The sequence below is a fragment of the Drosophila biarmipes genome, chromosome X (genome assembly GCF_025231255.1).
Source record: "Drosophila biarmipes strain raj3 chromosome X, RU_DBia_V1.1, whole genome shotgun sequence".
NCBI classification, from domain to species: Eukaryota; Metazoa; Arthropoda; class Insecta; order Diptera; family Drosophilidae; genus Drosophila; species Drosophila biarmipes.
This window is the reverse complement of record NC_066611.1, coordinates 8,988,191-9,014,610: the sequence shown is the minus strand read 5'-3', so window position 1 is coordinate 9,014,610 and position 26,420 is coordinate 8,988,191. Positions and strand designations below refer to the sequence as shown.

At 44.6% G+C, this 26,420-nt stretch overlaps 2 protein-coding genes across 11 annotated transcripts; one reads left to right on the top strand and one right to left on the bottom strand.

Annotated features, from left to right (window-relative positions):
• Positions 1-8: 8 nt before the first annotated feature.
• LOC108026170 (MAP kinase-activating death domain protein) lies at positions 9-25,885 on the bottom strand. 10 transcript variants are annotated; one of them, XM_050890237.1, is made up of 23 exons: positions 25,634-25,885; positions 21,570-21,707; positions 20,424-20,836; positions 19,762-20,281; positions 18,746-19,107; positions 18,525-18,651; positions 16,901-16,933; positions 16,288-16,382; positions 14,783-15,908; positions 14,497-14,700; positions 14,223-14,273; positions 13,235-13,604; positions 12,793-13,178; positions 12,230-12,715; positions 11,716-11,811; positions 11,191-11,448; positions 10,889-11,128; positions 10,559-10,831; positions 10,335-10,502; positions 3,760-3,832; positions 3,644-3,690; positions 2,860-3,070; positions 2,344-2,468 (listed from the first exon to the last, which is right to left on the bottom strand). In XM_050890237.1, exons 2-22 carry the CDS (start codon positions 21,690-21,692, stop codon positions 2,885-2,887), a joined length of 5,637 nt encoding a protein of 1,878 aa, XP_050746194.1. In that variant the 5' UTR covers positions 21,693-21,707; positions 25,634-25,885; the 3' UTR covers positions 2,344-2,468; positions 2,860-2,884. The 10 variants fall into 10 exon arrangements, with proteins under 10 accessions (XP_050746175.1, XP_043949580.1, XP_050746191.1 ...); XM_050890218.1 differs by lacking the exon at positions 2,860-3,070 and having other exon boundaries at positions 9-2,468; XM_044093645.2 differs by lacking the exon at positions 2,860-3,070 and having other exon boundaries at positions 9-2,468; positions 19,762-20,272.
• LOC108026227 (uncharacterized) lies at positions 17,680-18,450 on the top strand. Its single transcript, XM_017097064.3, has one exon. The coding sequence runs from the start codon at positions 17,861-17,863 to the stop codon at positions 18,308-18,310; it is 450 nt and encodes a 149-aa protein (XP_016952553.1). The 5' UTR covers positions 17,680-17,860; the 3' UTR covers positions 18,311-18,450.
• Positions 25,886-26,420: the final 535 nt, after the last annotated feature.

Sequence of the window (26,420 nt, the reverse complement as noted above, 5' to 3'; positions counted from 1 at the left end):
GTGCTTGTATATGGTGCTGGGCTTTATCTATGGTTAACATCCAGAACCAGCAAACAAAAATAGTTATATTTATGTATATGTATATATATATGGTGTGCACGCCGATCTCTTCCTACAAACTACATACACAGACATACTTATTGCTCTCCGGAGACCCCGTACACCCAAAATTCTCCGTCGTCCGTGCCCGTGTTCCCTGACGATTCCTTAACCTACCCATCCGATCTCCACTTAGGACCTCCTCCGCTCCCTTGCTAATGTTTCTTGTACAACTAGTTAAATTCCTTTACCATAAATATATGCTTTTACTTTATGCATGATAGTAGTTGTCTGCTAGATATTCACATATATATATATATTTTTATTATTTTTTGGATTTAGTTGGTATGGTATACTATATCCCTAACTAGATTGCCTTCAATTTCCGTTTGTGTTCGTTTGTTGTGCCCACCAATGGGCCCATCGTGAAGTCAAGTCCCCATCTGTGTATATATATATATTTTATGTATATATCATTATTTGTTTAGGTAGGTTTAAGCGAGTTTTTTTTTGTTAGTTTGGCGCTTTCTGCCTTAAAGCTTAGCAGGAAACAATTCGTCTATGGGGTTGGTTAGAGGCGGCTAATGATATGATTTGGCTAGAGTAGGGTTCAGTAAGTACAGCTCAAGTACAGTACATATATATAACAATGTGTACAGGGGCCCTCGGGATCCGTGCTGGGAAATACTGCAACTTTGGCCAAAATGCTTGGGGTCATACCACGTTTATGCGCAGGGTTTCGTGTTCGATCTACTAGCATGGCTGAGTAGTAGACTTTCCATATTTACAAACAGACAGCAAACGTTGCTAATGTTCAACATAATATTATATAGTTTTTGCTAATACTTGCTTCTTAGACATATATCTAGATTGATTGTGTTTTTCCTAAATACCTGCGAACTTCTTTGAAACGAACTTGGGTTCTATTTCTATTTTATGGGACTATTAAAAATGATTAAGGTAATAATAATTATTATTTAAGGTAAGGAAGGGATATTTCAAAATTTTTCAAAACCCTTAATGGATTTGATTTTTTTTGTGGTTTTTAGAATTTCAAGTCAAAGAGTACTTTTTAAAATCTCCTCAAATGTTTCCCCCTGGTTAAATGGTTTTATAAAGAACACGAAGTTTTCAAAGTTCCTGATCTTTCCCATAGAAGTTGGCTGTATTTATAGTCTGCGCATAAATGTGGCATTACTTTGTGGCAACTACAGGGATCCAGGAAGCCCCTTGGGCAAGGGTGAACCGCTTTACTCGGTCGACGGCCGGGATCACAGCCAAGGGATGCAGATGGTGCGGCAGACGTCCCGGCGATGGGGATGTGGGTGTGGCTCCTCCCCCATCTGTCCGCCGCCCCCGCCGCCTGCCCCTCCCCCGCCTCCTCCTCCTCCGCCGCCTCCAAACTTGAAGAACGAACTCCTTCGTCAGTGCTTGCGATGGGCCTGCGGGGAAGCGCTGGCAATGGAGCCCGATGCCGAGCCGGAGCCGGAACTGGAGCCGGAAATCGATCCGGAGCCGGATCCGTAGCCGGGCTCAGCCTCCGGCATTGACTGCAGCACAGCGGCGACGCTGCCGTGGCTGGCGCGCTGCTGCGACTGCGCATGCCCGGGATGATTGGAGGCGGACGACCCTGCTCCTGCGCCTGCGCCTGGTGATGATGATGACAGGGTGGAGGCCCTGGCCAGTCCAGTGTGCCGCTTGGGAATCACAAAGGGCGGCGGCGGCTGCGGCGTATACTGCGGCGGTGTGGAGTTCGCCGATGCCTGGCGCACAAAGGATCGGGCCGCCGGCACCGATCCGCTCCTGGCAATGGCCCCAGTGCGCGGCGGTATGGCCGGCGGCGGTCCCGGTGGAGCGGTCATCGGTGTCCGGATCTTTGACGGCGGCGATGAGATCGAGGCCAGGCTCTCTGTCGAGGGCTGCGACGGAACACGGGGCGGCAGTTGCGGCAGCTTGCCGGGATTGGGATTGGGAGGCGGATGGGTTGAGGCAACGGGAACGGGGGCGGGAGCGGGAACAGGAACTGAGACCGGCACGGAAGCTGTGGCCACCTGGACGGGCATCCTGGCCTGCGGCTGCACCGTGGACATGGTGATCGTGGGCTTCTGCATGGGCACCGTGTGGCGTATGGAGATGCTGCCGGCCGGCGGCTTGCCACTCATCCGGCTGGCGTTGGCCTGGCCAGCTGGAGCAGTGGTGCTTGTGGTGGCCGTGGACGCTGGAGGTGCCACTGTTGCGGCTCCAGCAGCCTGCTGCTGTGTCGCTTGGGGCTGCTGCTGCGTCGGCTGGTGCTGCTGCTGGTGCTTCTGCTTCTGCTGGGCATGGATGTCCTGGATTTGCGGCGTGATGACCACCGGGTTCTTCTTCTGATCCTGGCCGGCGGCCACGTAGGAGAAAACGCACAGCACCGAGTAGCAAATCTGATCGGACTACGGAGCGTATAAGTGATTTTAAAAACGCTGCTACTATGGCCACTTTCTTTTTTTCTGAATGAACTGTGTTTTGTTGGGCGGTGTTTTGGGTTTTTTTTTTTTGAGTGAATTAGTGGGTGGTGCTTGCACAACACAACAAGGCAGAAAGGCAGAAAAATAGCATGCAACTCGCAACTTTGGTAGTGGAAGACAATAACCAGAACTCAAGGGAAAACGGGAAAACAAATGGAAAATATTATGGTAAAAAAAAAGTCACAAAAGCCAGAAACCGAAAACTATCTTTGTTGTTCATGTCTTGATTGTTGTTGTGGTGTTGCTTTTCTTAGATGTTGCAGGAAGTACATACATACAAAGGAGTTACATAAAAAGGATTCTGGATTTTATTTACATAGATTTCATTATAGGCACACTTTTTATTCGCTCGCCAGTGGTGGTTCCATCGATTCCAGCGTTTCCACGGGGGCCTCGAGCACATCCGCCGATTCCGTCGTTCCGCGCATGCTTTTGTCGGCAACTGTACCTCGAACGCCATTCAGATGACAGATGTAGGCAAACTGCACGGAGGTCACGCGGTGAAAGCTCAGGACAATTTCCGACGCCTTAGGTTTCAATTACACATTTTGATGTTTCGATTTCAGTTTCAAGTTCAATTGGTGAAGGTTATTTTTCAGTTTGCGTTTTTTTTTATTGTTTTTATTTTGATGATATATGAGTGGTGTTATTGGTGTTTTGTGTATTGTTGTTGCAGGCATTGTTTGTTGTTGAGTAGTTGAGTTGTCGTTGACATAGAAATATATTCACAAAAAAACGAATGCAAAAAACCAAATGGAAAACGAAAACGGAAAGAAAAGAAAAGTCGAAAATCAAAGAGATTATCTCAATATCGTATATACAAACTGTCGGTGCAATTGAAGGTGCCATATCATACTGTGGTAAAAAAATTTGGAAATCTCCATATAGACATATCGATATATATAGAGAAGGTCTGGGGGTTTACATTTGATTTGTACAGAAAATTGCATAACTTGGCAGGCTTAAGCAAGTTTATGTACAGTTAATCGATAAACGATAGTTCCGCAAACGGAACGGGATGCAACTCGGAACAAGTGAAAAGTGCTTGATGGCTGTGGTGGCGAACAGTGGTGGATTTGTGGTTCAATCATTGTACTTACCATGCTTGACTGGTACTTCCGCTGGATGAGATTTCGTGTCTTGGGATCTGCAAGTGCGAAAAATACAAGGGTATTACTGGGGCTTAAATGCACGGAACTAGTTTTACAGTACTTACTGTACTCCTCCAGCACAAAGATGCCGCCCTTCTGGGTGAAACATTTGCGGATGTGGTCCAATCGTACGAAGAACTGAAAAACGGGCGGAGAAGAGAGTCAGTTAAGCTTCAATGCCAGCCGACCTTCATTTTTTCTTCGGCTTCCAGGCTCCGTCGCGGAGCGGAACGCAAGAATGGAACATAACGGAAGGGGGGAAACGGAACGGAACGAAATCAAGCGAAACGGAACGCAACTAAACGGAACGGTAACGGAATGCAACTCATAAGGCGGTCAAAACCAAAAAGCTTTCACACTAAATGCTGTTCAATAGAGGAAGATACTGGTTGATAGGCAGAGCGGGAGTTAGATAGAGATAGTTGAAGAGCTTTGGAAAGAGATAGCGTATACGCGTGGGCAGTAAAATGTAATAAATTAAAGCAATTGGGAGTTTTTTCGGATTCTTTAAGTAATTTGTTGTTTTTTTTTTTAAAGTGTATGGTCTAAAGTACAGCTACCAACGAAACGGCAAAGAATTGGAACCCAGGCAAGCATGCGGTCAGGCAAACTAAAGCTAAAGGCTACACAAGCGCTTTGATAACATCTATTGATCTATTGGGGACAGGCAGCAAGACACGGACACCAAGTACAGTTGACGACATTCATTTATGTACACGGCACCCACCAAGTGTTTTGGTGCTTAGGTCTAAAAACGGAACTAAACGGAACTAAATATAAAATCAAATGGAATGGCAGTTGAAACTAATATAAATTTAACGGAACGAAACAGACCGATAAAGTCAGAGAGAGAAAGACAGAAAGAAAATGCAGCAAAATCAAATGAAACTTTGGTATTTAGTTTGTTTTACTTGCTATTTTTTGTCAACAATTTTTTCTCTTCCATATTTTATATAGAGTATGGAGGTTATTTAATACATTTTTTTATTTGGGACGGAGGAGGATTCTAATTAGCACTTAAGAGATGGTCGTATACTAGGTAGCTTGGATTTTGAATACAGAGGCGTTGGTTCTATGCATAACTATGGTATATATTTACGAGAGTTGATTACCTGATCAACTCCAATTTGCTCTAATACAAACGCTAAATAAATAAATTAAGCTTCAGTGTTCGGTGTCCGAGTGGGTGTACTTCTCTAAAGAAGTTGTTAGTAAATAAAAAAAATGTTTAACAATTGTGAAAATTATGTAAGCCAAATAATTGTTTCTTTTAAAAGGGGGTTTTAGCAAAGAGGGCACTAATGGACGCCACCCACTTATTCCCTGAAAAGCAGCAAAGAGATAAAGATAGAGGTTTGGGTACAGTCGCTCCCACAATCCGTAAGTTCGCTTTAAGCTTCATATAATTTTTAACATTTTAACAGGGTAATTGGGAGACGGTTGGGAAAGGGGAAATATTGGAGTTAGGGAGAAACACATGTAACAGCATGCAGCATGTGGCACTACCACTAAGAACCATTGGATATGATCGGAACTGGATCAAAATTCGATCATCCGAATCGATAATTTTAATCAATCTTAAGTTGCCTTTCTTTAGTTGGCTCGATATCAAAGATTTAACGAAACAATAGGCAAACAGAGAGAGTTAAGCTGAAAATGATCAAATTAGAAACAGATAGAGAGCGAGATAAGGGAAAAGAAAGGCAGGAAAGCCAGACTATTAGCGATAGCTTATAGATATTGAAAAGAAAACGCCAGCAATTGTGGATTTTCAGCTTACGACTATATTTATGGGATTTCTAAGTGGGTACTTTTCCTCTAAGTATACAGCTTCATTAACGATTTTTTGGTTTGTCATTTTATTAAATACTTTCTTTTAATGTCTTATCAGTAAACTACTACTACGATTGGTGTTTAAGTCTTTTCTAAACAAGTAACTCTACACAAGCAAACTCAAAATCAACACTAAGGAAACTTTATTGGGCTATTGTTGGTGACTAGGTGAGTTGTCTATACCACTCTATAAGGGGAGTAGTAGAACTAAATATAAAAGCAATGAAGCTTGGAAACAGGGTTCGTCAGTTGCTTTTAGTGATCATTTCTTAAAGCTTATGTTTTATAAAAAGATGTGAATACAACTTAGTTCTCGATCACAAAAGCACGAACCCTGTACCATTTTCAAGGGTTAGTATAAGTGATTAGGGGGCTGCTTTCCCTCCAAGTGAAAGATTGTCTAACTCAGGCCGCAACCAACGAAACAAAATCGTACGGAACTCAGTTGGAAAGAACAGAAAAAGACGAAACGAAAGGGAATGGAACAGTACAGCCAAGTGTATGTTCAATTTACTCAGCTCGTGATGTTTCTTTACTGTGTGTGTGGTAAATCTTGTGGTCTTACTGTGTACAACCATGTAAGTATTCCAAGCTTGATTATCGGCCAACGTTCAACGTGATCGAAACAGTGATCGTGTCTAGGATCGTTATTTATCTTCTAGAAAGAATGTCGGACAGACTAGGACAAATGCAAGTGTGGTGAGTTGTGGTGCAGTCCTGGCAGGGACTTTAATGTGGTTGCACTTGAGCTGTGCAAAGTGCTTGGGCATGCTTAAGTTCGAGCTTTGGAGTTCTTCAAATCACAGTGTGACCATATTTTCGGCAAATAGTGTGACAGTCTTCAATGTGGACAACTTGTGTGAACATGTTTGCGTGCTGGCTAACACCGAAAGTAAACAGAAATCGCTGGTGGCTTGAAAAATGAGAACGAAACGATAACGTGTTGACAACTAGGGCGCAAATAATACATTGGTAGTTCTAATTTTAATCAATAACAGTACAAAATTTGTAATTGGCAATCGGTAATCGGCATTAAGGTATACAAAGTGTACGGCTCAGTTTCAATTCAATTCAATCAGTTCAATTCAACAAACAAACCAACCAACCAATCAATCAACCAACAGTTCAAAAACTAAAATCTCAGTTGGGTTAGAGATACAAAGAGAGAGAGAGAGAGATCATAACACAAAATATATGGGTAAATAATATACATTGTGGTATACATGTATATTATTTGCGGCTTAAAGTTTAAATTCCATATCAACTACAAACTTTTGGTTTTTGTTTTGTTTTGTTTTATTTTTAAAACTGTTAGATGCCATTTCAGATTAATTTGTATACTTTTTGGTTTTACCTTTTTTTGGGCGGGTGAAAGTGAAATGTTAAATCAAGTGTTATTAACGCAAAAGAGTCCAAGTTAAAACTCATGAGCAACGCAAACTAAAATATTTTTTCTATTTTTCTTTTAATTTTTTTTAACGGATATGGAGGTTGAGTGGCTGGATGAGGAAGGAGGATACGAGTGGATAGGGTTAGTGGTTGGAGGTGGTGGATAGCAGGGCAATTAAAGAACAATAGTTGCTTATAAATTTAAGTTCAAATATAACAAGAAATTTGTTCATTGCAATACCTCGAAATCCTGTATCGTTTTTTCAGACATTTTCAGATCGTTTTATCATAGATTTTTGGTTATATTTTTGATTTTGATTTTGTTTTGGGTTTTCGTTTTTTGTTATCGTTTGAGAAGTAAACCAATCATTGGAATAATACAATTCAATTCGGTTCGGTTCGGTTCGGTTTCGGATCGTTTCGTTCCGGATACGGAACGTGATTTTTGGTTGGTCCACAAAGGAGGGAGAGCGAGCAACGGTGCAGCGTTCCGCGTTCGACAGAGAATATCAAACAAACAACAAAGAAAATTATAAAAAGGAAAGTTGAGAAAACTGTTTTTTAAACTGTTCATTCAAATATTTTAGTTGCATTTTATTTTCTGTTCAATTTCTAATTTGCTGGCGAATTTTATATTAATTTGGTATATTTTGATTTTTTTTTTGGGTTTTTTGGTAGATACTAAATAGAAACGATATGAAATGTGGTTGTTGTTGCTGTTGTTGTTATGTTAGAGTCGGTTGCTTAAAGACGGTGGGACATTTTTGGGGATTTTCAATTTCGGTTTTGGTATCGGTATCGGTTTTGGTTTATCGGCTTTTCAACGGTAACTGTGAAGATATCATGGGGTAGGACATGACTACTATAGCTTAAATTACATTTGTTGTTTGTACTTGTTGTTTTTGGTTATCATACTTAAGAAAAAAGTTGGCATGAAAATTCTACCGTAAAGTAAAACGGAAATCAGGAACGCAATCGAATTGAAATGGAACGGAATGGAACAATGAAACCAAAGTGGCGTAAGGCAGAATTTTGAGCTCACAAAAAACTTCTTATATATCGCATATATAACACGGAAAGGAGAAAGAGTTAGATTCAGATTTAGAAGAGAGACAGAGACAGATACATATGTAAAGAAGTTATCATATATGTATATACGCATTTATGTTCCTAGAAGTGGCGAAAAGAAAGATAGAAACCAGAAAGTAAAACGAACACAATCGAACTTAAAACGGAGAAAACAAAGCACTTTAGAGGATTTTGCACAAGGACCATCTCAAAAGTTACCAGCTTAGAATACTTCTTCCTTATCTTGCATTGTAATATTTAAAATTTTTTCCTTCGTTGCATTGCTTTTTTTTCATATATATTAATAAATATATATAGATATTAAAATGTAATTTTAATTATGAGCTCCGAAAAGTAAAAGGAAAAAAAAAGCGAAGCGAAAATTAAAAAACGAACAAGATATCTTAGTCCTAACCCAGAACCCATTGTATCCCCGAGTCGCTATCCATATTAAAGGGAAAAGAGAACTCTATATATTTACAGTAACAAATTGCCAAGGTTATGAAAGAAAGAGAGTACGGAAATTGTTGGACACCAACAATATTTAAGGAACTTAATCGAGAATGACGGGGGTTTGGGGTTTTTTTATCCTATTTCACACAATTATTGATTGTAGCTATAGTTTTTCTTGAGGTACATCGATTTTTATGAGGATATGAGTAACACTTTAGTCGTAGGTGCTTCGTGGGTACATAAAAAGTTCGATTTTTCTCTATGAAGTACAGTACTCTTACGAACGATACTAATCGATAATCGTAGATCGGTAATTTTAAGTCTGAGTAATCGATAATAAAGACAATCAAAATGAGATAAAGATGACAATACCAACATATCAATCGGTGAGTATAAGTAATCAAACGTAAGGATCGTAAGAATGTCAATCGTAATCGAAAAGAATGAAAAAGAGAAGAATTTCTTATTTTTCTTTGCTATTGGTTTTGATGGCGTTATCATTGAATCGGTTAGATAATAAATAAAATAGAGAGTATAATGAATACAGCATTCAGTACATTCACTAGCACAATATATGGGTATGATATAGATGGTTTTTTCTGCATATATATATTTATTTGTTCATATATACTTTCACTTGATCGATTAGAAATTGGATAAGATAAAAGATTCGATTGATTTTTCAATTTTTGTGGATTATATAATGACTTAGGAATAATATAAGTAGATATATAAGAAGGCGAGTCAAAATAAAATGCCAAAACCAAAGCCAAAGAAAGAAAGAGAAGAGTTAGAGCGAGACAGACAGATAAATAGAGAGAGAGAGAGATCGGTAAAATATAATACGTAGTTGGGTTTAGCTTGGGTAGTTGGATAGGTGGAGTTGGGTTCCGGTTGTGGCTAACAAATGAAAAGACCCGAAAGGAAACGGTAAAGAGGGCGATGAATTTCGATATCCAAGCCTTCTCGCTCAGGAATACACATCTGATGCTCAAGTTCAGATTCGGCTATAGACACTGACGCACGAATTTTTTTCGGAAACAGACTGGCGCGCACCTACAAAAGTCTTCTAAAAATCTCTGTCTTTGGTTCATACACTTCACTATTACACAGGTTAGACATATCGGAAAGCATGAACTGAAAACCAAACATAATGAATATATATATATATATATATTTATACATCTAGATGTATATTGAGAGGGTCCTTGATCTTGATGCAGTCGATACACACACACAACAAGGAAATCATCGGAAATAGATCGAACTGAAAAGTCGTAAGGAAAGGATACCAAAGAAAGCCAGACAGAACCAAAGGGAAACGAAACGCAACGACTGGAAATGAAACACTAAAACGAAGGCAGTGGGAGTATGTATCGATATCTGGACAGATAGGCGCGAATATGTACGAGTATAGCCCTCATGTTGGATCTAACAAAGACTGATCCTGACACTGAAATGGGTTTATTTCTTGCTCGAGTGGGTGACCCAAATCGTTATTGGTGCTCTCAGAATGGTGACCCAAATGTTTTCTCTATTCCGCTTTTCCAATACTTTAAGGGTCATCCAGACCAACACCATTCATTTTTACTCGCTGTTTGGTGACCCAAACAACAGGTACTTCAATTATGCTCCGGAGTTGGGAAGATTTCATGAGCTTACAGTGTATCTGTACTCAACTAATAATGGATCTGGGGGATTCGTTTGGGGAAGTATATGCTTTGCTTGATGAGGAGTGGTGTATAAAAAAAAAACGAACACTAGTAGTTTAAGGCATTCGCAGATGAAGCTGGTTGGTTGTGTATGAGTTTGGGGTGTTACCAAGTTGTATGTTTTTTGTGTATGCCAAGTGTTGGTGGGGAATCGACTTATAGCGAGAAATGGTGAAAGCACTCACCTTGCTATTGGAGAACAACAAACCGACACCCTCGAGGCACACCTGCAGCAGGCCGCCCTCCCCTGTGTTCATGTCCTGGACCGGGAACTCGCCGCCCAGCTCGGGCACATTGGTGGGCGTACCGCCGCGCTCCATGGCCTCCTTGATGCAATTGTACAGCTCCTTGCACTGCATGGAAAATAGTTGGTCATCTGGAATCATATTTTCCCCCCAAGGTGACCCACCTTTCGTGTGTAGTACTTGTGCAATTGCGTCTGACCTCCGTTGCGGCGCCACAGGCAGAGCAGCTTGGTCTTGGGCGAATAGGTCATGTTGACCAGCCGCTCGTACCACCAGCGCTCCACAATGGTGCCATCCACGGATCGCAGAACCAGTCCATCGTCCCGCACCTCCATGAATCGCAGGGGTCCATTCACATCCGTGCCCTGGTGGACAGTGAAGCTCTGACGATGTAGCAGTCGTGAGCCCAGGGGCTTCAAATCAATGTCATTGCCATTCTGCAAGGAGGAGGTATTACACACATTATACGATTCCCTCGAAAGCGCGTAACCTACCAGATTATTGATCTGATCGACCACATTGTGCACCTCCTGGGAGTATACCAAGCCAATGTGACTCTTGCCCAGAAGGCGGCGAATCTTGCGTCGGATCTCGTCCTTGGCGACATTCAGCATCACCAGGATGGCCGTCAGGTTGTACAGCATGGTGGATAACAAGCGGTCCTCGTCGTGTTCAAGACGCTTGCGCTCCGATTCGCTCAGCGATTTGTACCGCTCCATCATCTCAATGGGACCCTGTATATAGAAAGCTAGTTATCGATTGGCCCCGAGGGATATCTTTAATCCACCAATCTCACCTGATCCATGCCGATCATATCCCGTTCCTGACTAACAGCGTCCAGGAAGGCATCTTCCCAGAACTGCATTTGGTTCCACAGATTGAGGCGATCCTTTCCCAGCAGTCCCTCAAAAAGATAAACCCGTGGACTGTCCGGCGAGGGTGATGACGAAGTGTTGATCAGGTGACCTCCAGTATAACGAAATCCGGCACTTAGCGTCGATTTGCCAGACCATAGATTGCCAGAGCTCTTCTTCGAATCCTTCGACGTGGTTGTCTGCAAATATTATATAGGTTAAAAATGAATCGGAATTGATTTTGAACCTGATATTGACTAAAACTAACGCAATCGAAGGCAGGGAGTCTAAAAGTTAAAGGATATTTTTGGAGCTCAATACTGGAAATGATGTCTCATTTAGATGAAAAGGTTATTCCTAGTTGAGACTGAGGAGATTTAAGGGCGTTTTCCGAATCGAGGTTAGGGTTACTAGAACCTACTGCAACTATTCCTTCGGTGCTTTTTCGAACCTCTTGGGGTACTTACATTTTCGTACTCGGTGTCCGAGACCGTGGACCGGCAGCTGGAGGGCAAGCGGACGCCCAGACTGACAACGGAGAGTGCCCCCGTGGAGCCAGCAGCCTACGGATTACACACACGAACACACGGAGTGTTAGAGAGCTCTAGATCGGTGGGACGGAAGCGATACGGATACGGGATGAAGGCGGGACGGGTTGCGGATACGAATATAAAGATACGGTTGCGAGGTTGCGAGGCTACGAGGTGGGTGGATCGGTTGACTACATCGATTGACACTCGCGATGCGACATACATATATAGACGAGTATGTGACATACTGATATGCTAGTTGGTACTGATTTATCTATTTACTGAGATGCTGATAAGCGGTTCTACATACAATATACGATATATACACTGAGCGATATACAGGACTGGTTTTGGCAAGCTGAGAGCACTAGGCATGGATGGAGTGTGACGGATCTAAATGGCTGACACTACATGGGTAGGGGGAGGGTTGGAGGTTGACTACTCTACTTACATCCGAATCGAAAGAGGTGAGCATGTTCTTCAAGGCACTCCTCTTCTGTGACAGCATGTCCTTGAACATTTCGGTGGTGGACTGGCCATCCTGGCTGTCCGCCGATGACAACCGTCTGTTGACCGGTGCTCCCGGATGGGAACCACCGGGACCACCACCATGGGGCAATTGGGTGGAGCTCTTGCGAGACTCCTGCGGAGAGGCCCACTCGCTGCCCAATGCGGAATGGGAACCATTTGGCGAGCTTGGCGATCGCAGGTTCTCCCGACTGCCCATCGGACTGGCCGCGTGACTGGAGAGCAGGCTGGAGGACATGTCGCTGCCCTCGTTGATCTCCTTGCTCCAGTAGTGCGTGTGGGCCACCTCCATCAGTTGGAACACGGAGGCCATGCCACCGAGGCCGAAGTTCGAGAAGGTCACTTCCAATCCGCCGGCTATCGCCTGGACGCACTTGAGCATGCCCTTCCACACGGGTTTCGTCACGCACTGCAGTGATAAAAGTATGGAGTTACCCCAGGGTTTCCAAAACAGAGCTCTTAGATCTCAGGTAGAAGTGAACTTACCACATCGTCGATGTGATCATCTGGGGCAATCTTCTTGTCCAGCGTCTTGTTGAGCTTACTGAGGACCAGCGTGCGATAGGACTCGTCCTCCATGAGCTTCTTGAACCGGTTGAGCTTCAGCCAACCGACTCCCTCTCCGGCGAGCACCTGGCTGGTCACGTCCTTCAAGAAGGTCTGATTCTCGGCATTGCTATGGGAACGCTCCTGGTTTTGCTGGCGGGTTAGCTCCTCTTGCGTTTGCCGCGGACCCGAGTGCTTAATCAATGGCGTCCGCTCCACGAGTCCCTTGCGTCCGGGAAAGGGATCGAAGTTAATGCCAGTCTTGCCCTTTCCAGAAGACACGCTCGCCGGCTTGTGAGGCATGGGCACCTGCTTTTGTTGGTTCTCTGCAATTGGATTGGTCAATTGTCTGAGTAGTCTCAAACCTTTTTCAGTCACTCACTTTTGCCAAACATGCCCGAGAACATGGTGGATGTGGAGGAGGCCAGACCATTGAAATCAGTGCCAATGGAGGAGAAGAAGTTGTTGCCACCGCCCGATCCGCCACTTTGCTGCACCTGCTTGTGAGTGGCCAGTTGGGATCCGGGTGACTTTGGAGGTGGCACCGCCACCGTCGTGGCATGCTCCTCGATCTTGATGATGCCCTTCTTGGTGGCCGCCTCCTTGGCCGTCTTGGTGAGATCGCCCAACGTAGACTTCCCTACATAGGTTAGATCCTCAAAGGTGTTCTTGCTCACCCCAGCCGCCTGCTTGGACACCTCCAAAGCCTGCTTCGAAGCCTCCCCGGCCGCCTTCTTTGCGTGCAGCGTGAACTATGGATCCGAAATCAAATAGGAGTTAGTAATCAAGTCTTATAGAAGGGGACTCCAAGTCTACACAATCGCCTAGGTGGTTCTAGTAATCAAAGGTCGAGTTTCACATCCTCATATTGTAGAGGATTGAAATCTATTTTTAAGCAATCTACGATGGCACTACTAGTCCCGTGAGAAGATCAGTGGTAAGGTGTGGCGAGGATGTGGATGGTAGGATGCTTTGAGGAGGGAATAAGTATTGGTACTTGTACGAAGTGAGTTTTCGATGACAGAGGAATGTAATTTCGAAAATGTGTACTTAGTATTTTCGTGTGCATGCACTTAGATATGTGAGAGTAATGAATGTAGTGGCATAAATAAGTAACTAGAGGATGAGTAGTGTAATAATTTCCTGAGATTGTATAGATATTTAAATGTATGTATGTTTAAAAGTGGGCCTCCATTTCCGTGGCTCAAAAAGTTGGAAGTCAAGACTCACGTTGTTTGGTTTATGATACGTGTGTGTAGAGTGCAGTGTGATGAATAGAAAAATGATATTAGATTTATGTGATGTATGATACATATGGCAAGGGGGGTTCGTTTCTGGGTGGGATGGGAAAGTGCGGCGGGAGTACCAACCTTTTCGAAGGTATGACGCATTTTGTCGTCAAGATCTTCGTCCAGCGCATGCTACAGTACGGTACATTCATATCAGGTTCAATTAACCAACGCAACACCGCCAAAGCAAGAAATGAAACAAAATAATAGTACCCAAAAAAAGTACAAATTAGGTAAATTATTCAGACGTAGACGACGGAAAGAAAGGAAAGGAAAGAAAAACAGATCAACGATCAGAGTACAACAGCACATCGAGTTGGAAAACCAGCCGAGGGCACCCCTAGATTGCACTCACCTTGTCCACATGGGCTAGCAAACCCTCCTGGCTGCTCTGACGCGTTGTCTCGCGCACTAACTCCTTGGCATGGGAGGCGAAGTTCTCGAAGAGGGAGCTCTGGGAGCTCTGGCGACCAGGACTGCTCGAACTGGAGCCGGAACTGCCAGTCCGTGCGAGAATATTGCTAACTCCCGGTTGCTTCACCGGAGGCGTTAGCGGTGGCTGTAAGTAGGGATATTTTATGAGGACTAACCCCTTTTTATCTCCATCCCCTCCCCCACGACAAAAATAAAAATCCACTTACCGGAATCTTCTTCTCGGGCCTCTCGGAATCACTGGGATGCCTTTGCAGCTTGGTCCCGGTGGCTATGACCTTGCCCGTGGAAGCCGTTTCCGATTCCTGTTCAATGCTCGCCATCTTGATGGTCGCCTCCAGCCGCATGGCCAGCGGGGTGGCCAACTCGAAACTGGGTCCAGCCGCTCCACCGGCTGCCGTCGATCCAAGAGCTTGTCCGCCCTTCGGCTGGAAATCAAACTCCGAATCGCGATTGAAGCTGGGTGAACTCAGATCCGAGCGACTGGAGGATGAGGACACAGGACTATCGGCCCGCTCCTCATCCTCCTCCTCCTTGCTGGCTGCCGCATCTGCTGTGCCCTCGGGGTACTGCAACTTGCTAGGTGGATGGTAGACCAGAGCTGGGTCCAAGTTTGAGGACAGAGTCTGGGGCACAACATGCGGTCGATTGTACGAGCCGAAGACGTCATGCACGCTGGGCGAAAGATCCGAGGAGGCCATTTCCGAGACGAAATCACTGAGTGAACTGTAGGATGAGCTGCTGCTGTCCGCTCCCTCCGAGTCCGAACCACTCTCGTCCGTCGGCTGGCACTCGAGCTGTTTCAGTGACCGGAGAGCTCCGTTCAGGGAGCTGCCATCATCCCACACCGAAAACCGAATGGGGGTCAGGGCGTGGGCGAACCACTTGGGCTTGTCGCCCACCTGCATGGGGTCCATGACCCCGGTTTGAACCCGCAGAAAAGCCACATTCGTTGGCGTTAGTGACCACTCCGCCAGGAACTCCACTGCCTGAGTCCTGGCAAATTGATTGAGGAACGTCGAGGCTCTTGGTCGGGATCGTAGGAAGCTGTTTATCTGGAAAGCGACCACGGGACGGGGATATAGTCGCAAAGTGCGCGTGTGCTCGGCGAAGTTTGCCAAAGTGTTTTGCGCATTGAAAAACCGGACCATCGCCACCCGCGTGGCCACGTCTACGGAATCCACATCCGTTCCGTAGACGAATGGATTAAGGGCTGGCGAGTTCATAGGACTTGGCTGACGGGAACTAATCGTTCCTTGGGCTGACATGGAATTCCTTTGACTGGCCTGCGCCGAATGTGGCGGCGTCTGAAGCGGAAGCCGCACCTGGGAAACCCTGTTGGAAAATCAAAAAAAAAACATATCAAATTAGAGATGGAAAATTATAAATATTTTTTTGGAATTTGTTGGAAAATGTATACCACATTTCAAGGGAAACCTTGACTTTGTAATTATGAACTAAGAATAAACGGACAACGAAATACGGACAACGTATAACAAACAACAAATAACGGACAAAAAATAACGGACAACCGACAACGAATAACAGACAAGGAAAAACAAGAAAAAAATACAAACAACGAATGAAAAACAAAAAATAACGGACATCGAAAAAAGGAAAAGGAATAGCGGAAAAAGAAAGTCCGATAATGGAACAAAAATTAAAAAATATCATCAAGCTAAATACAATAAAATTATTTAGGAATCAAACTTACCCGAGCAATGGTGGTTCCTGCAGACTGTCCCGTACCGATGGCAGAAGCTGCTGTGAGGACACCGCCGTATTGGTGGCCGTCATCGAGGTAAGTGCCTGTGGAACAGTCCATACAGATTAATTAACAGAGTTAACCTCAAAACTGCCAACTAAATTAGGACTTCAACTTGGCTAACTATAAGATTTGGAGGGGGTTCGGAAAGCTTTTTGGGGGCATATGGCCGCTTCAGTTAATAAGTTAGATACTCAGATAGATGTAGAAGTTGGAAAGACTGACAGGGCATGCACACGAAACATATAACACTAAAGACAGCGAATGATAGGTAGAGAAACTTTTGGGGGGATTTACGAAATTCCACACCCTTGAGAAAAGGTAACCTAGCTAAACCTATACCAAAATTCAACATTAAGAGTAGGCCTTTATGTCTATGTAGAATGACTGTGCATGCGGTTAGTTCTATGTTCTATGTCAAGTACACCTTCGATTACGAATATTCACATATAGTTAGTATATCATTTATGGATTATGTTAAGTATGTACAAACGGTATCAACTCAAATAATACGGTAAACGATAAACCAAACGTAGTTAACACTTTTGCGAACGATATTTACACCAAGTCCAGCTTCGTCCATCAATAGCATAGCCTGCCGATGTTGTTGTTGTTATTCGATTGGTTGTTGTTGTAGTAGTAGTTGTTGTTGTTGTAGTTAAAGTTGTGATCGAGTATAACGAATTTCATATAACAGATAATGCATGAGTGTCAAGAGTATAGCATTAGAGTAGAGACAGAGATGGACACACATCGATAGGCAGAAAGGGAGGCAGTGAGTACACAAAAACACAAAGAAAGAAAGAGAAAGATAGAGAGTTGTACAAGTGTTCGAGGGTTAAAAATGGATTCAAATTATAATATCGCCGGGGTGCTCTCTCGATACTTGCTCTGCGACAGACCACAGAGATCCAAGAGCAGTAGATATGTATATTATTCGTATTATAACAAATCACACCAAAGTTGAATGGAGCAGTGATAACGATTATATGACAGCGATAACGATAGCTACGATGAGTAACCGCCGTTTTTACATGTGTCTGCTCGTCTCAATTCACAGGGGGGAATTATTTCAAAAGAGCAGACACATTTTCAGGTTGTATCGGTTAAATAGACATGGAAAAGCGATTGTGGCCTTGAGCCATTAGTGTGACACGAGTATTTATAGAGTTTTTAAACGGAAATTGTGGGAACCGCTTGGTAATGCCTAAAGATAAAGATTGGTTTTCAAATTCTGGAAATTCACCTGTTTGCCTTAAATAACATTTAAATATTAAATTTCTTAAGCAAATATGTAAAATTTTGAATCATTTCGTACTAAATCGAGTCATTTGGGTCACTGTTTGGGCGCCAATTTACAGAGTTCCTATGTTAATACGTTATAAAATTAGATGGCTTTGGGCCTTCACTTAAATCACAACCTGCTTTGTCCCAGCTTGACTCCCATTCGAAAAACTCTCACTCATTAGCCCGGGGTCGTCTCATATATATTTTCTTCAGTCGAGTTTGGTCCGTTGGAGCCATGTACAGTCCCCACATCGCCCTCCTATCGGCCGTGCAGGCCAACGACAGTCGGCACGAGGCCAAGCTCCGCTTTCAGCGGCGTCCCACGGAAATCATCTACACGGATCCGCGTCTGGAGCAACTGATCGTCTACCGGGCCCTGCTGGAGCACCTGCTGCAGCAGAAGGCCCACTACGACCATGAGCGCGAGTTGGAGCTCCAGCGCCTCGAGCGCTTCCGCTGCGAGGGGGCCAACGAGCGGCGACTGCATGTGCAGGAGCAGGTGGTCAAGAGGGCGCAGGGCATGCTGCCCGGCATCGTGTTCAAGCTGCGCAACGAGGTGGCCAAGCTGAAGCGCTTCCTCGACTGCGACAAGGAGCAGGAGCTGCGCCAACTGGACACCGCACTCTACGACCAGTGCAGTGCTCTCCTCAAGAACTGCCAGGGCACCCTAGACAACCTACAATGAGCCACCTAATCAAATTGTACATTCTCAACATCACTCAAATTACATTGTGCCAAAACGAGACCAACACAAAATCACCCTTCATTATACAAGATTAAAATAATTCACTTTTTCTTTCCTAGGTGAATTTCCAAAATTGAGAACATTCGATGGCATCCATTAAATTTTAGAGATCGGGTTATGTACAGCGGCTAGGGAATGAGGGTCTGTGGCTTACTTGTTTGAGGTGGTTCTTCAGAATGGTGCCCTCGGGCTCAGGTAGCGGTGGTATTTCCTCGTAGCCACCCGTCGGTGGCGTCAGTTTGGTGGAGTCCAGGTCGACTACCCAAATGTCATCAGGGAGTCTGGAAAGGAAACAAGAAGATCAGTATTATACATTTCCAATTCCAAAACAAGAACAAAAGAAGACACAATCCAAAACCATTTTCAAAATCCTACCTGAAATTCTTTTTGTAGATCAGGAACGAGGCCGGCACCCCGATGACGAAGGGCGTGGGCGCCAGTAGCAACTGCTCCGCGCAACTGAGGCAGGTGGGCAGGAGCGGGATGACCGGGAACATGTACTCCAGCGGATACAGCATGGTGACGAAGGCCATCACCGACATGGAGAGGGCGTTGTAGTCACGCGACTGGAACAGCACCTTGTTCTCCTGCATGATCAGGGTCCACACCTTGAGACACGTCTCCACGCCGAGCAGCTCCAAGGGCAGGTGGAGCGGGAAGTCCACCAGCGAGAAGCGAGTGTGGTCGGGCAGGGCAAACAGTAGCGGCTCGTGCACTGTCGGCGAGAGCACCTCCACCTAGAAAGAGGTAATAACGTAGCTAAGTAGAGTATGTGCACCAATTTCAGCTGAAGAATATATTTATATTTTTTTAAAGGATAATTAAACACTATTATGGGAAACTCCCATAATAATTATATGCACAAATTAAATAATAATGTTTCATTTCAATAAAAAGTTACAGCCTGGTTGGTTTTTAACATTTTGTAATATTGCTAAAGAATTCGCGTTTTATAAGACATTTACATAGACGTCAATCACTAGAAATAGAATTTAAGTCTACTTTTTTGCACTTTCTTTTTTATAATAATTATTTTGAAATGTAATAAAGTTGTTTCATTTCAGTGACAAGACTTCGCATGGTTGGTCTTAAACATTCTAAAGAATTCGCGTCTTACATATACATTTACATGGGCTTCAATCAATCAAAGTAAAATTCAAATCTACTTTTTTTATAATAATTGAATACTAACATGCGTAATTAGTATAATAAATATTTAGAAATGTAATTATGTTCTTTCATTACAGAGAAAAGATTCCGCCCGCTTGGTATTAGAGATTTTGTATGTACATGTTCTGAAGAATTCGCGTTCTATAGATGCTCTTACATATGTCAAAATATATGAAGGTCTTTTATGACAGCTTGGTTCAGCTACATGACTCAACACTCACCTCGACTCGTGTGGATCCCGGCACCGGCACTGGCGCGGAGAGGAGTCGCAGGATCCAGGTCTCGATCTCGCGCACATCGTGCAGGACGATCGAGGGAGTGGCATCGCTGACATGGCCCGTCAGCACCGTCCACACGTTGTCCCGGTTGATCTTCTGGGAGGCACCCACGCGCTTCGGCGACGAGGACTCGTTGCAGGCGTCGATCAGCTTCTTCAGGATGAAGAGGCACTCGCGGAAGGTGGTGAAGAACGGGTGGTGCGAGATGATGCACAGCGAGGTGAGCGACTGGTTGCGCAGCTTCGTCCTTTTGCGGGAGGCCCGCGGCGAGGGCGAGTGACTGCCGCCGGACTCGGAGTCCGCCGAGGGGGCCATCAGCCCGAGCTTGGGCACCGCCGGACCCGCCGACGGGTGGTGCGGCTGGTGGTGCGAGTGGTGCGAGTGCAGGCGCTGCTGGTCCGAGTCGCGACGCGAGGTCAGTTCACGGTCCGAGTCGCTAGGCGCTACGTTACTTCTGTAGTCGCTAGAAGAAGTTAAGAGGCCGTAACTATTATGGAAATGGTTTGAGACGGGTTAGACAGGCTTTAGCATACAAATAGGATTATGTTTTTCTTTGCAATGTACTTGCAACCCCGAACCCTTTTCGCCTGCCACACAACACTTGCCTGCTAAATGCCGAATCCGAGCTGCGCTCCATGCTCTTGCGCCAGGACTCCCGCCTGAAGGCCGACGACCGCCGGCCGCCCCGTCCTCCGCCTCCGGCCCCACCTCCACCGCCGCCCGCATGGCCACCGGGTCCTCCGTTTCCCGGACGATCGTTGCCGGCTCCCGCCGCGCCCGCCACCGAACTGGGACGCTCGATGGGGCGGTAGAAGTTCACGCATATCCCGTAGCGCGTCTTGCCCGAATCCTTGTCGGTCAGGGCGAACACGAAGGAGGTCATGTCCCGGATGGCGGAGCCAGTGCGTCGGGGTCCCACGCTGGTGCAGCCCTCCGGCTGGCAGAAGTACACCATGTCCAGGGGAAGCGGGAAGTCGGCGTGGTCCGATGGGGGATAGCGACGCAGAAGGTCGGGCACCTGTAATGAAACAAAACAAATATATATAACTGTCAATTAAAAATCATTCAGCTCAAAAAGAAAAAAAGGCCAAAACATTTTTTAAAGTGTCCAAAAGTGGGCTTTACTTTTAATTTTTACTTTATCTTATTCAGTTATCCTTTTTATGGTACATTTATAAATATCCTATATAAATATTCTATATAAATATCCTACATATATCTCCTATATATATATCCTATATATATATCCTATATATATTTTCTAAATATATATCCTAAAATCGAAAGCTTCTGACCGTATAACACAACCACATGTAAAATTTATAATCTCCAAATACCTATTCTTGAATAAATTATATATATTAAAAAACTTAAAAAGCATAGAGGTCTATATTATACGACTTATAAAATACTTTGCTCTATTATTATATATAAAATATATACAACAAAAATATTTTGTTGTTCATCAACTTTTATAATATATAACTTATTAATTTTATAATTATTAAAAATATTACAATTCTAAAAGAGTTTAAACCGTAAGCTAGCAAGAACTCTTAAGACTTGAAATCAATATTGAGGGTGTCCAAAAGTATGCTTGAAAAAACTAACACTCCTGCTCTGACCGCATGTTAAGTCCATATTCATTATCCATCTTTTTTCTAACAAAAATTGGAACTTTGCCGCTCTCTTTCCATTTATCCGCAGTAAGTAGTAAATCAAATAACGAGCATAACCAGTGACCGACTTACCTGCACCGGCGGGGCCTTGAGGCCCTGCAGTCCTTTCGGCATCGGAGGCGTCGTGTGAGCACCCACTATGGCCATGTAGTCCACCAGCCGGGGACACAGGGAGGCTTTCTGCTGGTCCGACATCCTGGATTGTGTTTGCTGTCATTGAAGGGCGAGAGGAAATGGGAAAACATGAGTTGCCATGGCAGTAAGGCTGACGACGGGGGGATTATTTGTCCAAGGACTGTTGCATGTGAACAAGTTTCAAGGCCGAAGTCATTACAACTAAGGCGAAGCTTATTAAAAAGCGAAATTCCCTTTCAGGGACAGCTTCATATATGTATATATATACCATTTAATTTGTACGACTTTGTTGCTTATACCTATAGCTATGTATAGGTGCAGTCTTAAGCCTTGTGCTGCTTCAAGCACAAGGATGATGACTCTCTAGTTTAAGACCCTCCTCCATCGAATCAAATTAATCAAGTCATGGCAACTCCCCTCGGACCTGCACAGATTTCGGGTTAAAGTCAGTCAGTCAACCCGGTGGCCTTCTCTTTGTTGGCTCGTGACCTTGCCACTGGCCAACTAATCGGGATCCGGGTCGGCATCGGGATAGAGGAGGCGGGATGCCAAAGGCGAGCAACTGGGGCGGGGGACGGCGTACAAAGTCGGGTCGAGTAAATTGAATGTCAAAGCAGAAATACTTTAAAGTGCCCAATCACAAATTGCAAATCCCCATTGACGTCAGCTGGAGTGAGCTGTTGTCGGGGTTGGCCGGGGTCTTGAGGTGGCAAAAATGTACTATACTGTGGGTGGTGGTCCAAAGAATGCCAATTTAGCGCACTTGGCATGCGAATCCCTCGGTAATTCGCCACGTGGAATTCGCCCCAAGGACAAATGGTGCAGAACGCGAGGCAACGTCAAAATAAACATCCCATTCAATCCACATCATCAGCGCAAATTAATTTTCCTTCATTGACAAGATTCATACATTCGGAATAAGTCGAGCCTTTCCTAATTGCATGAGCCGTGCCCAAGGAAAATATGCCATGGATTATTCGGTTCATAATGGTGCTTTAGGGACTTGTTTGTCAATAAAATATAGCCTAAAGGTACACTTTTTAAGGGCTTGTTATATCAGTTGTGGGGACTACTTACAAATGATTGTACCTAGATTCAAGCCTTACTTTACTTAGGTACCTCAACTACTGATTTTCATTTATAACCTATTTAATAATAATGTATTTTATTATTCAATAAGATGTGGGGATCTACCATTAGGTATTTTAACTGCTATTTTATATTTTAAACAAATACATTTTGGATTCGTATATTTTTTGGGCAAGTACTGGTTTATCCTAGTGTTTTTTGTACTTATTAAAAAAATATTACAAATGTGCTTGGGTAATTGATAACTAATGTACCCCTTATTTATTTTCGTTAATACCTTGTACCTTAGCTAGCTACCCGGTGTAATGAATGCAAATGTTTGCAAAAAAATGGCTTAAAAGCTAAGCTGAGATTTCGAGGAACCACTGTTCTCATGTCAAGGGACATGGAAAAGTTTCCCAACAAAGGGCCCACACACACTCCTGGTCAACCGGTCCTGCAGTCCACCACCCACCACATGTCGGGGCGAATCATGTCAAGGCTGTGGATGCAGCCCCAGCCCCTCTGCTAGGCGGCCCGCGAAATAAACTCATTGAAGGGATGCCACTTTGAGGACACCCCTGCCGGCCTCCCACCGCAGACTCCGCGAAATGACATCAGCCTGGACGTGACAGGCATTCCAATACCAATCCCAATCCCAGACCCCATTCCCGTGCCCATGCCCACTTCCTTTCCGACTGAGGTTAAAAATAGTCCAGAGGGGAGAAGAGCGAAACTGTCATTAACCGAAAAATTGTCAACGTCGGTGGCAGTGTGCGTATTATGAAATCATCCGCCATCGGAATCGGAAATGTGACTCGTGGCATGCGTTCTGATTACGTGGTTTCAAGTGCCCCAAGAACTTGGACCAGGCACTTGAGACACAAAACTCCAATGGCAGCACTGACACTCTCCTAAAAAGCCCACTTATTGGCGCCCAACTAATTTTCCGACCAGCCACTTGAGCCTTTTTGGTCAACTCAAAGCAGTAAGGGGCCTAACCACATGGTATACACAAGAAAAGGAATACTTTATGCCACATTTCTTTCCTTAACTTGGTGGCATCATAATCATTCAATACCAATACAGATAATTTCTCGATAAGCACTCAAGATGTAAGCATTTCAAGTAAATAACACTACTTTACCGCCAATAAAAAGTTTCCTTTCTCTTTGACAACAATAAAATGTGGAGAACTGAGGCAGGAAGTGTACATATTGTTTATACATATGTTGTCTGCGCCTCACAATAAGCGCCCATAACAATCGGACTTGTCCCCAAGCCCGGATAAGGCGAATAAAGCGTTTCTCGACGTGCGGCTGGGGCCCAATGTGGCATTATCGTCGTGCAAAGCGCCTTAGGATGAGCCAGCGGAGGAAGAACAGCAGAATGCAATGGCATTTCTTCGCTGAATTATGCGTGACGATGAAAAGGGAAAGGCCCCAGGAAGCTGAGGGGAGCCTGGAGGAGGGCTTCTGGTGCATTTTTCCTTGCAACAGCTCTCCTGTCACCACTCAAGCCACTTAGAGTGGGCGGCCTGTCTGTCGAGCGCTGCTTTGCAATTTCCATTCAACACCCACAGTCTCCTACTTCTGCGTTCTTTGGTTTCACATTTTTATTTTTTTCTTCTGCCTTGTTTCCATCTGCATCTCCCACTCCGGTGGTGTGAATGACTTGTTGTTGCCCCGCTTGTTTTGTTGTTCTGCACGTGCCACTGCAGGGGGCGGGGCAGGGGGCGGGGCAGTGGGCGGTGCTTCGGGAATGGGGGATCCTTCTAGCCATGGTATCATAAAATCAATAAAGGGCTCGGCAATTGCATTCCCTGACAACAAGCCAAAGCCACATCATCAGCACTGCGCATACCCACATAGATACAGTCGTACATCAAGGGCAGGCCACAAATGTTGATGCCCAATGGTCTTATCATTCGGGTATTAACATTCCCCGGGCTCAATACAATGGCGCTCAAGGCTATAGCACCGAAATTTGGGGAAATAAACCCTTTATTTTAAAAAATAACATCTAAGATAGTACTAGTAAATTCCCTTAAAAGTTAAGATTCGAAGGCTATAAATGGGTATTTACCAAATCTGTTATCGCCTTTAAATCGAGAGATCTATAAAAAAATTCTCCTGTTGTTTCTTTTTTTACTTTATCAGGACTACATAAAAACCCTTATGATATAATTTACAAAGTTAGGAACCTGTTAAGAACACATAACTTTCTCTTGTCTAGAAAAAGCACATCTATGTTTTTAGGGTCATAAGTATATCCAAGATCCCATCTATATTGTATCCCTAATATTTGGCCAAATGTAACCTCATTTCGCTATCTGGCTTTCAATTAGTCATCTCCGTAATTGTTCTTAATTGGAAGTGTCGTGGAACTACCCCTGGCTACAATCGTTGTACGGCACATACACACAAAAGATAAAGTTAGCCGCGTCAATTATGGGTACATGTTTTTTCGTGGCTATTATCTTGACCGCAGCTGTGGCCGTACACAGAGTACGGGGCAGGCAAAAACCCGGGAACAAGCAATATGCTAAGTGAAATGCCTTGGCTGTTGGTTTTTCGGCCCCGAAAACTCCCGCATAAATTCCGTGTGCTCAGTGCTGAAAAGTATGCTACTGAAATTTTGGCCCCCGAAATATATGCGCAGAACAACAACTGTGTGTCTGTGTGTGTGTATGCGGAATGTGGGCAAAAAGGGGGAGGGCAAGGCTAAGCAGCAATGACACACACACACACACACACACATTTGTACGTTCTGGCGTACGCAACAAGGTCACTGGAAAAATCGTTAAGAACGAAAAAAATACACACTCGACGGCGGAATAAAAACAACAATGATACGGTATACACACAGTAAGCCCCCAAGCAATTGGTTTTTTCGGGCATTTCTTATGGGTTTCCTGGGCTCTAGGCACTTACCTTAATTCACTAGTTATTGTTTGTTTTTTTCTCAGTTAATCAAAGGTAGTCTTACTGCCAGGGTGTTGCATTCTGTTGGCATGGCGGGGCACCCACAACACTGGTCAACCACTGTGTTTAAGTCGCTTCTTTTGAGCAAACAGCAAAAAAATATGTAGGCTCTTCTGGGCCCAGCTCTCGTGGTCAGTTGCAGGCGAAGGAGCTCCTGCCCGTGCCTGTCTGTGCCTGTCTGTGTCTGTAGCTAACTGCGCGCTGGCCGTGGTGTGACTGAATTTTCTGCCCGTGCGGCCAGGCAGCTAGGCCAAAGGACGCCAGCCGAGCCCCAGCCCTATCCCACCACCCGCCGCCTGCTCGGGCGCCACTGCCGTGCGTGCGGTGTGGTGGGGTTGAAATTCCTCCGCTTCGGCGGCTGGAAGTGTGCCGCTGCGAGTGGCACGAGGCGAGCCGAGGGGCCACGAAGTCGCACGAACGGCACTTCCACGCCGCACTTGTTGGATTCTCGTCGCACGGCCGCCACTGCGCATGCCCAGCACGTTGGAGTCAACGCTAGTTCGGAGATGGAATGCTAGCTTTATGGAAACTGGCTTTTTTTTTGGAATCTAGCCTTTTATTTTAGGTATACCTATGTGGAAGACTAGCTTTTATGGTGGATTGCAAAATGGTTACAGAAATCTGTAGTTCTGAAAGCACCTTAAAAAGTGCCTAAAGTATGCTCTGAAAAATGGGGTAACGGTTTGGTTTATTCAGTCTTTCAGACCGTTAATATAAAAATATATCATAGTACAGT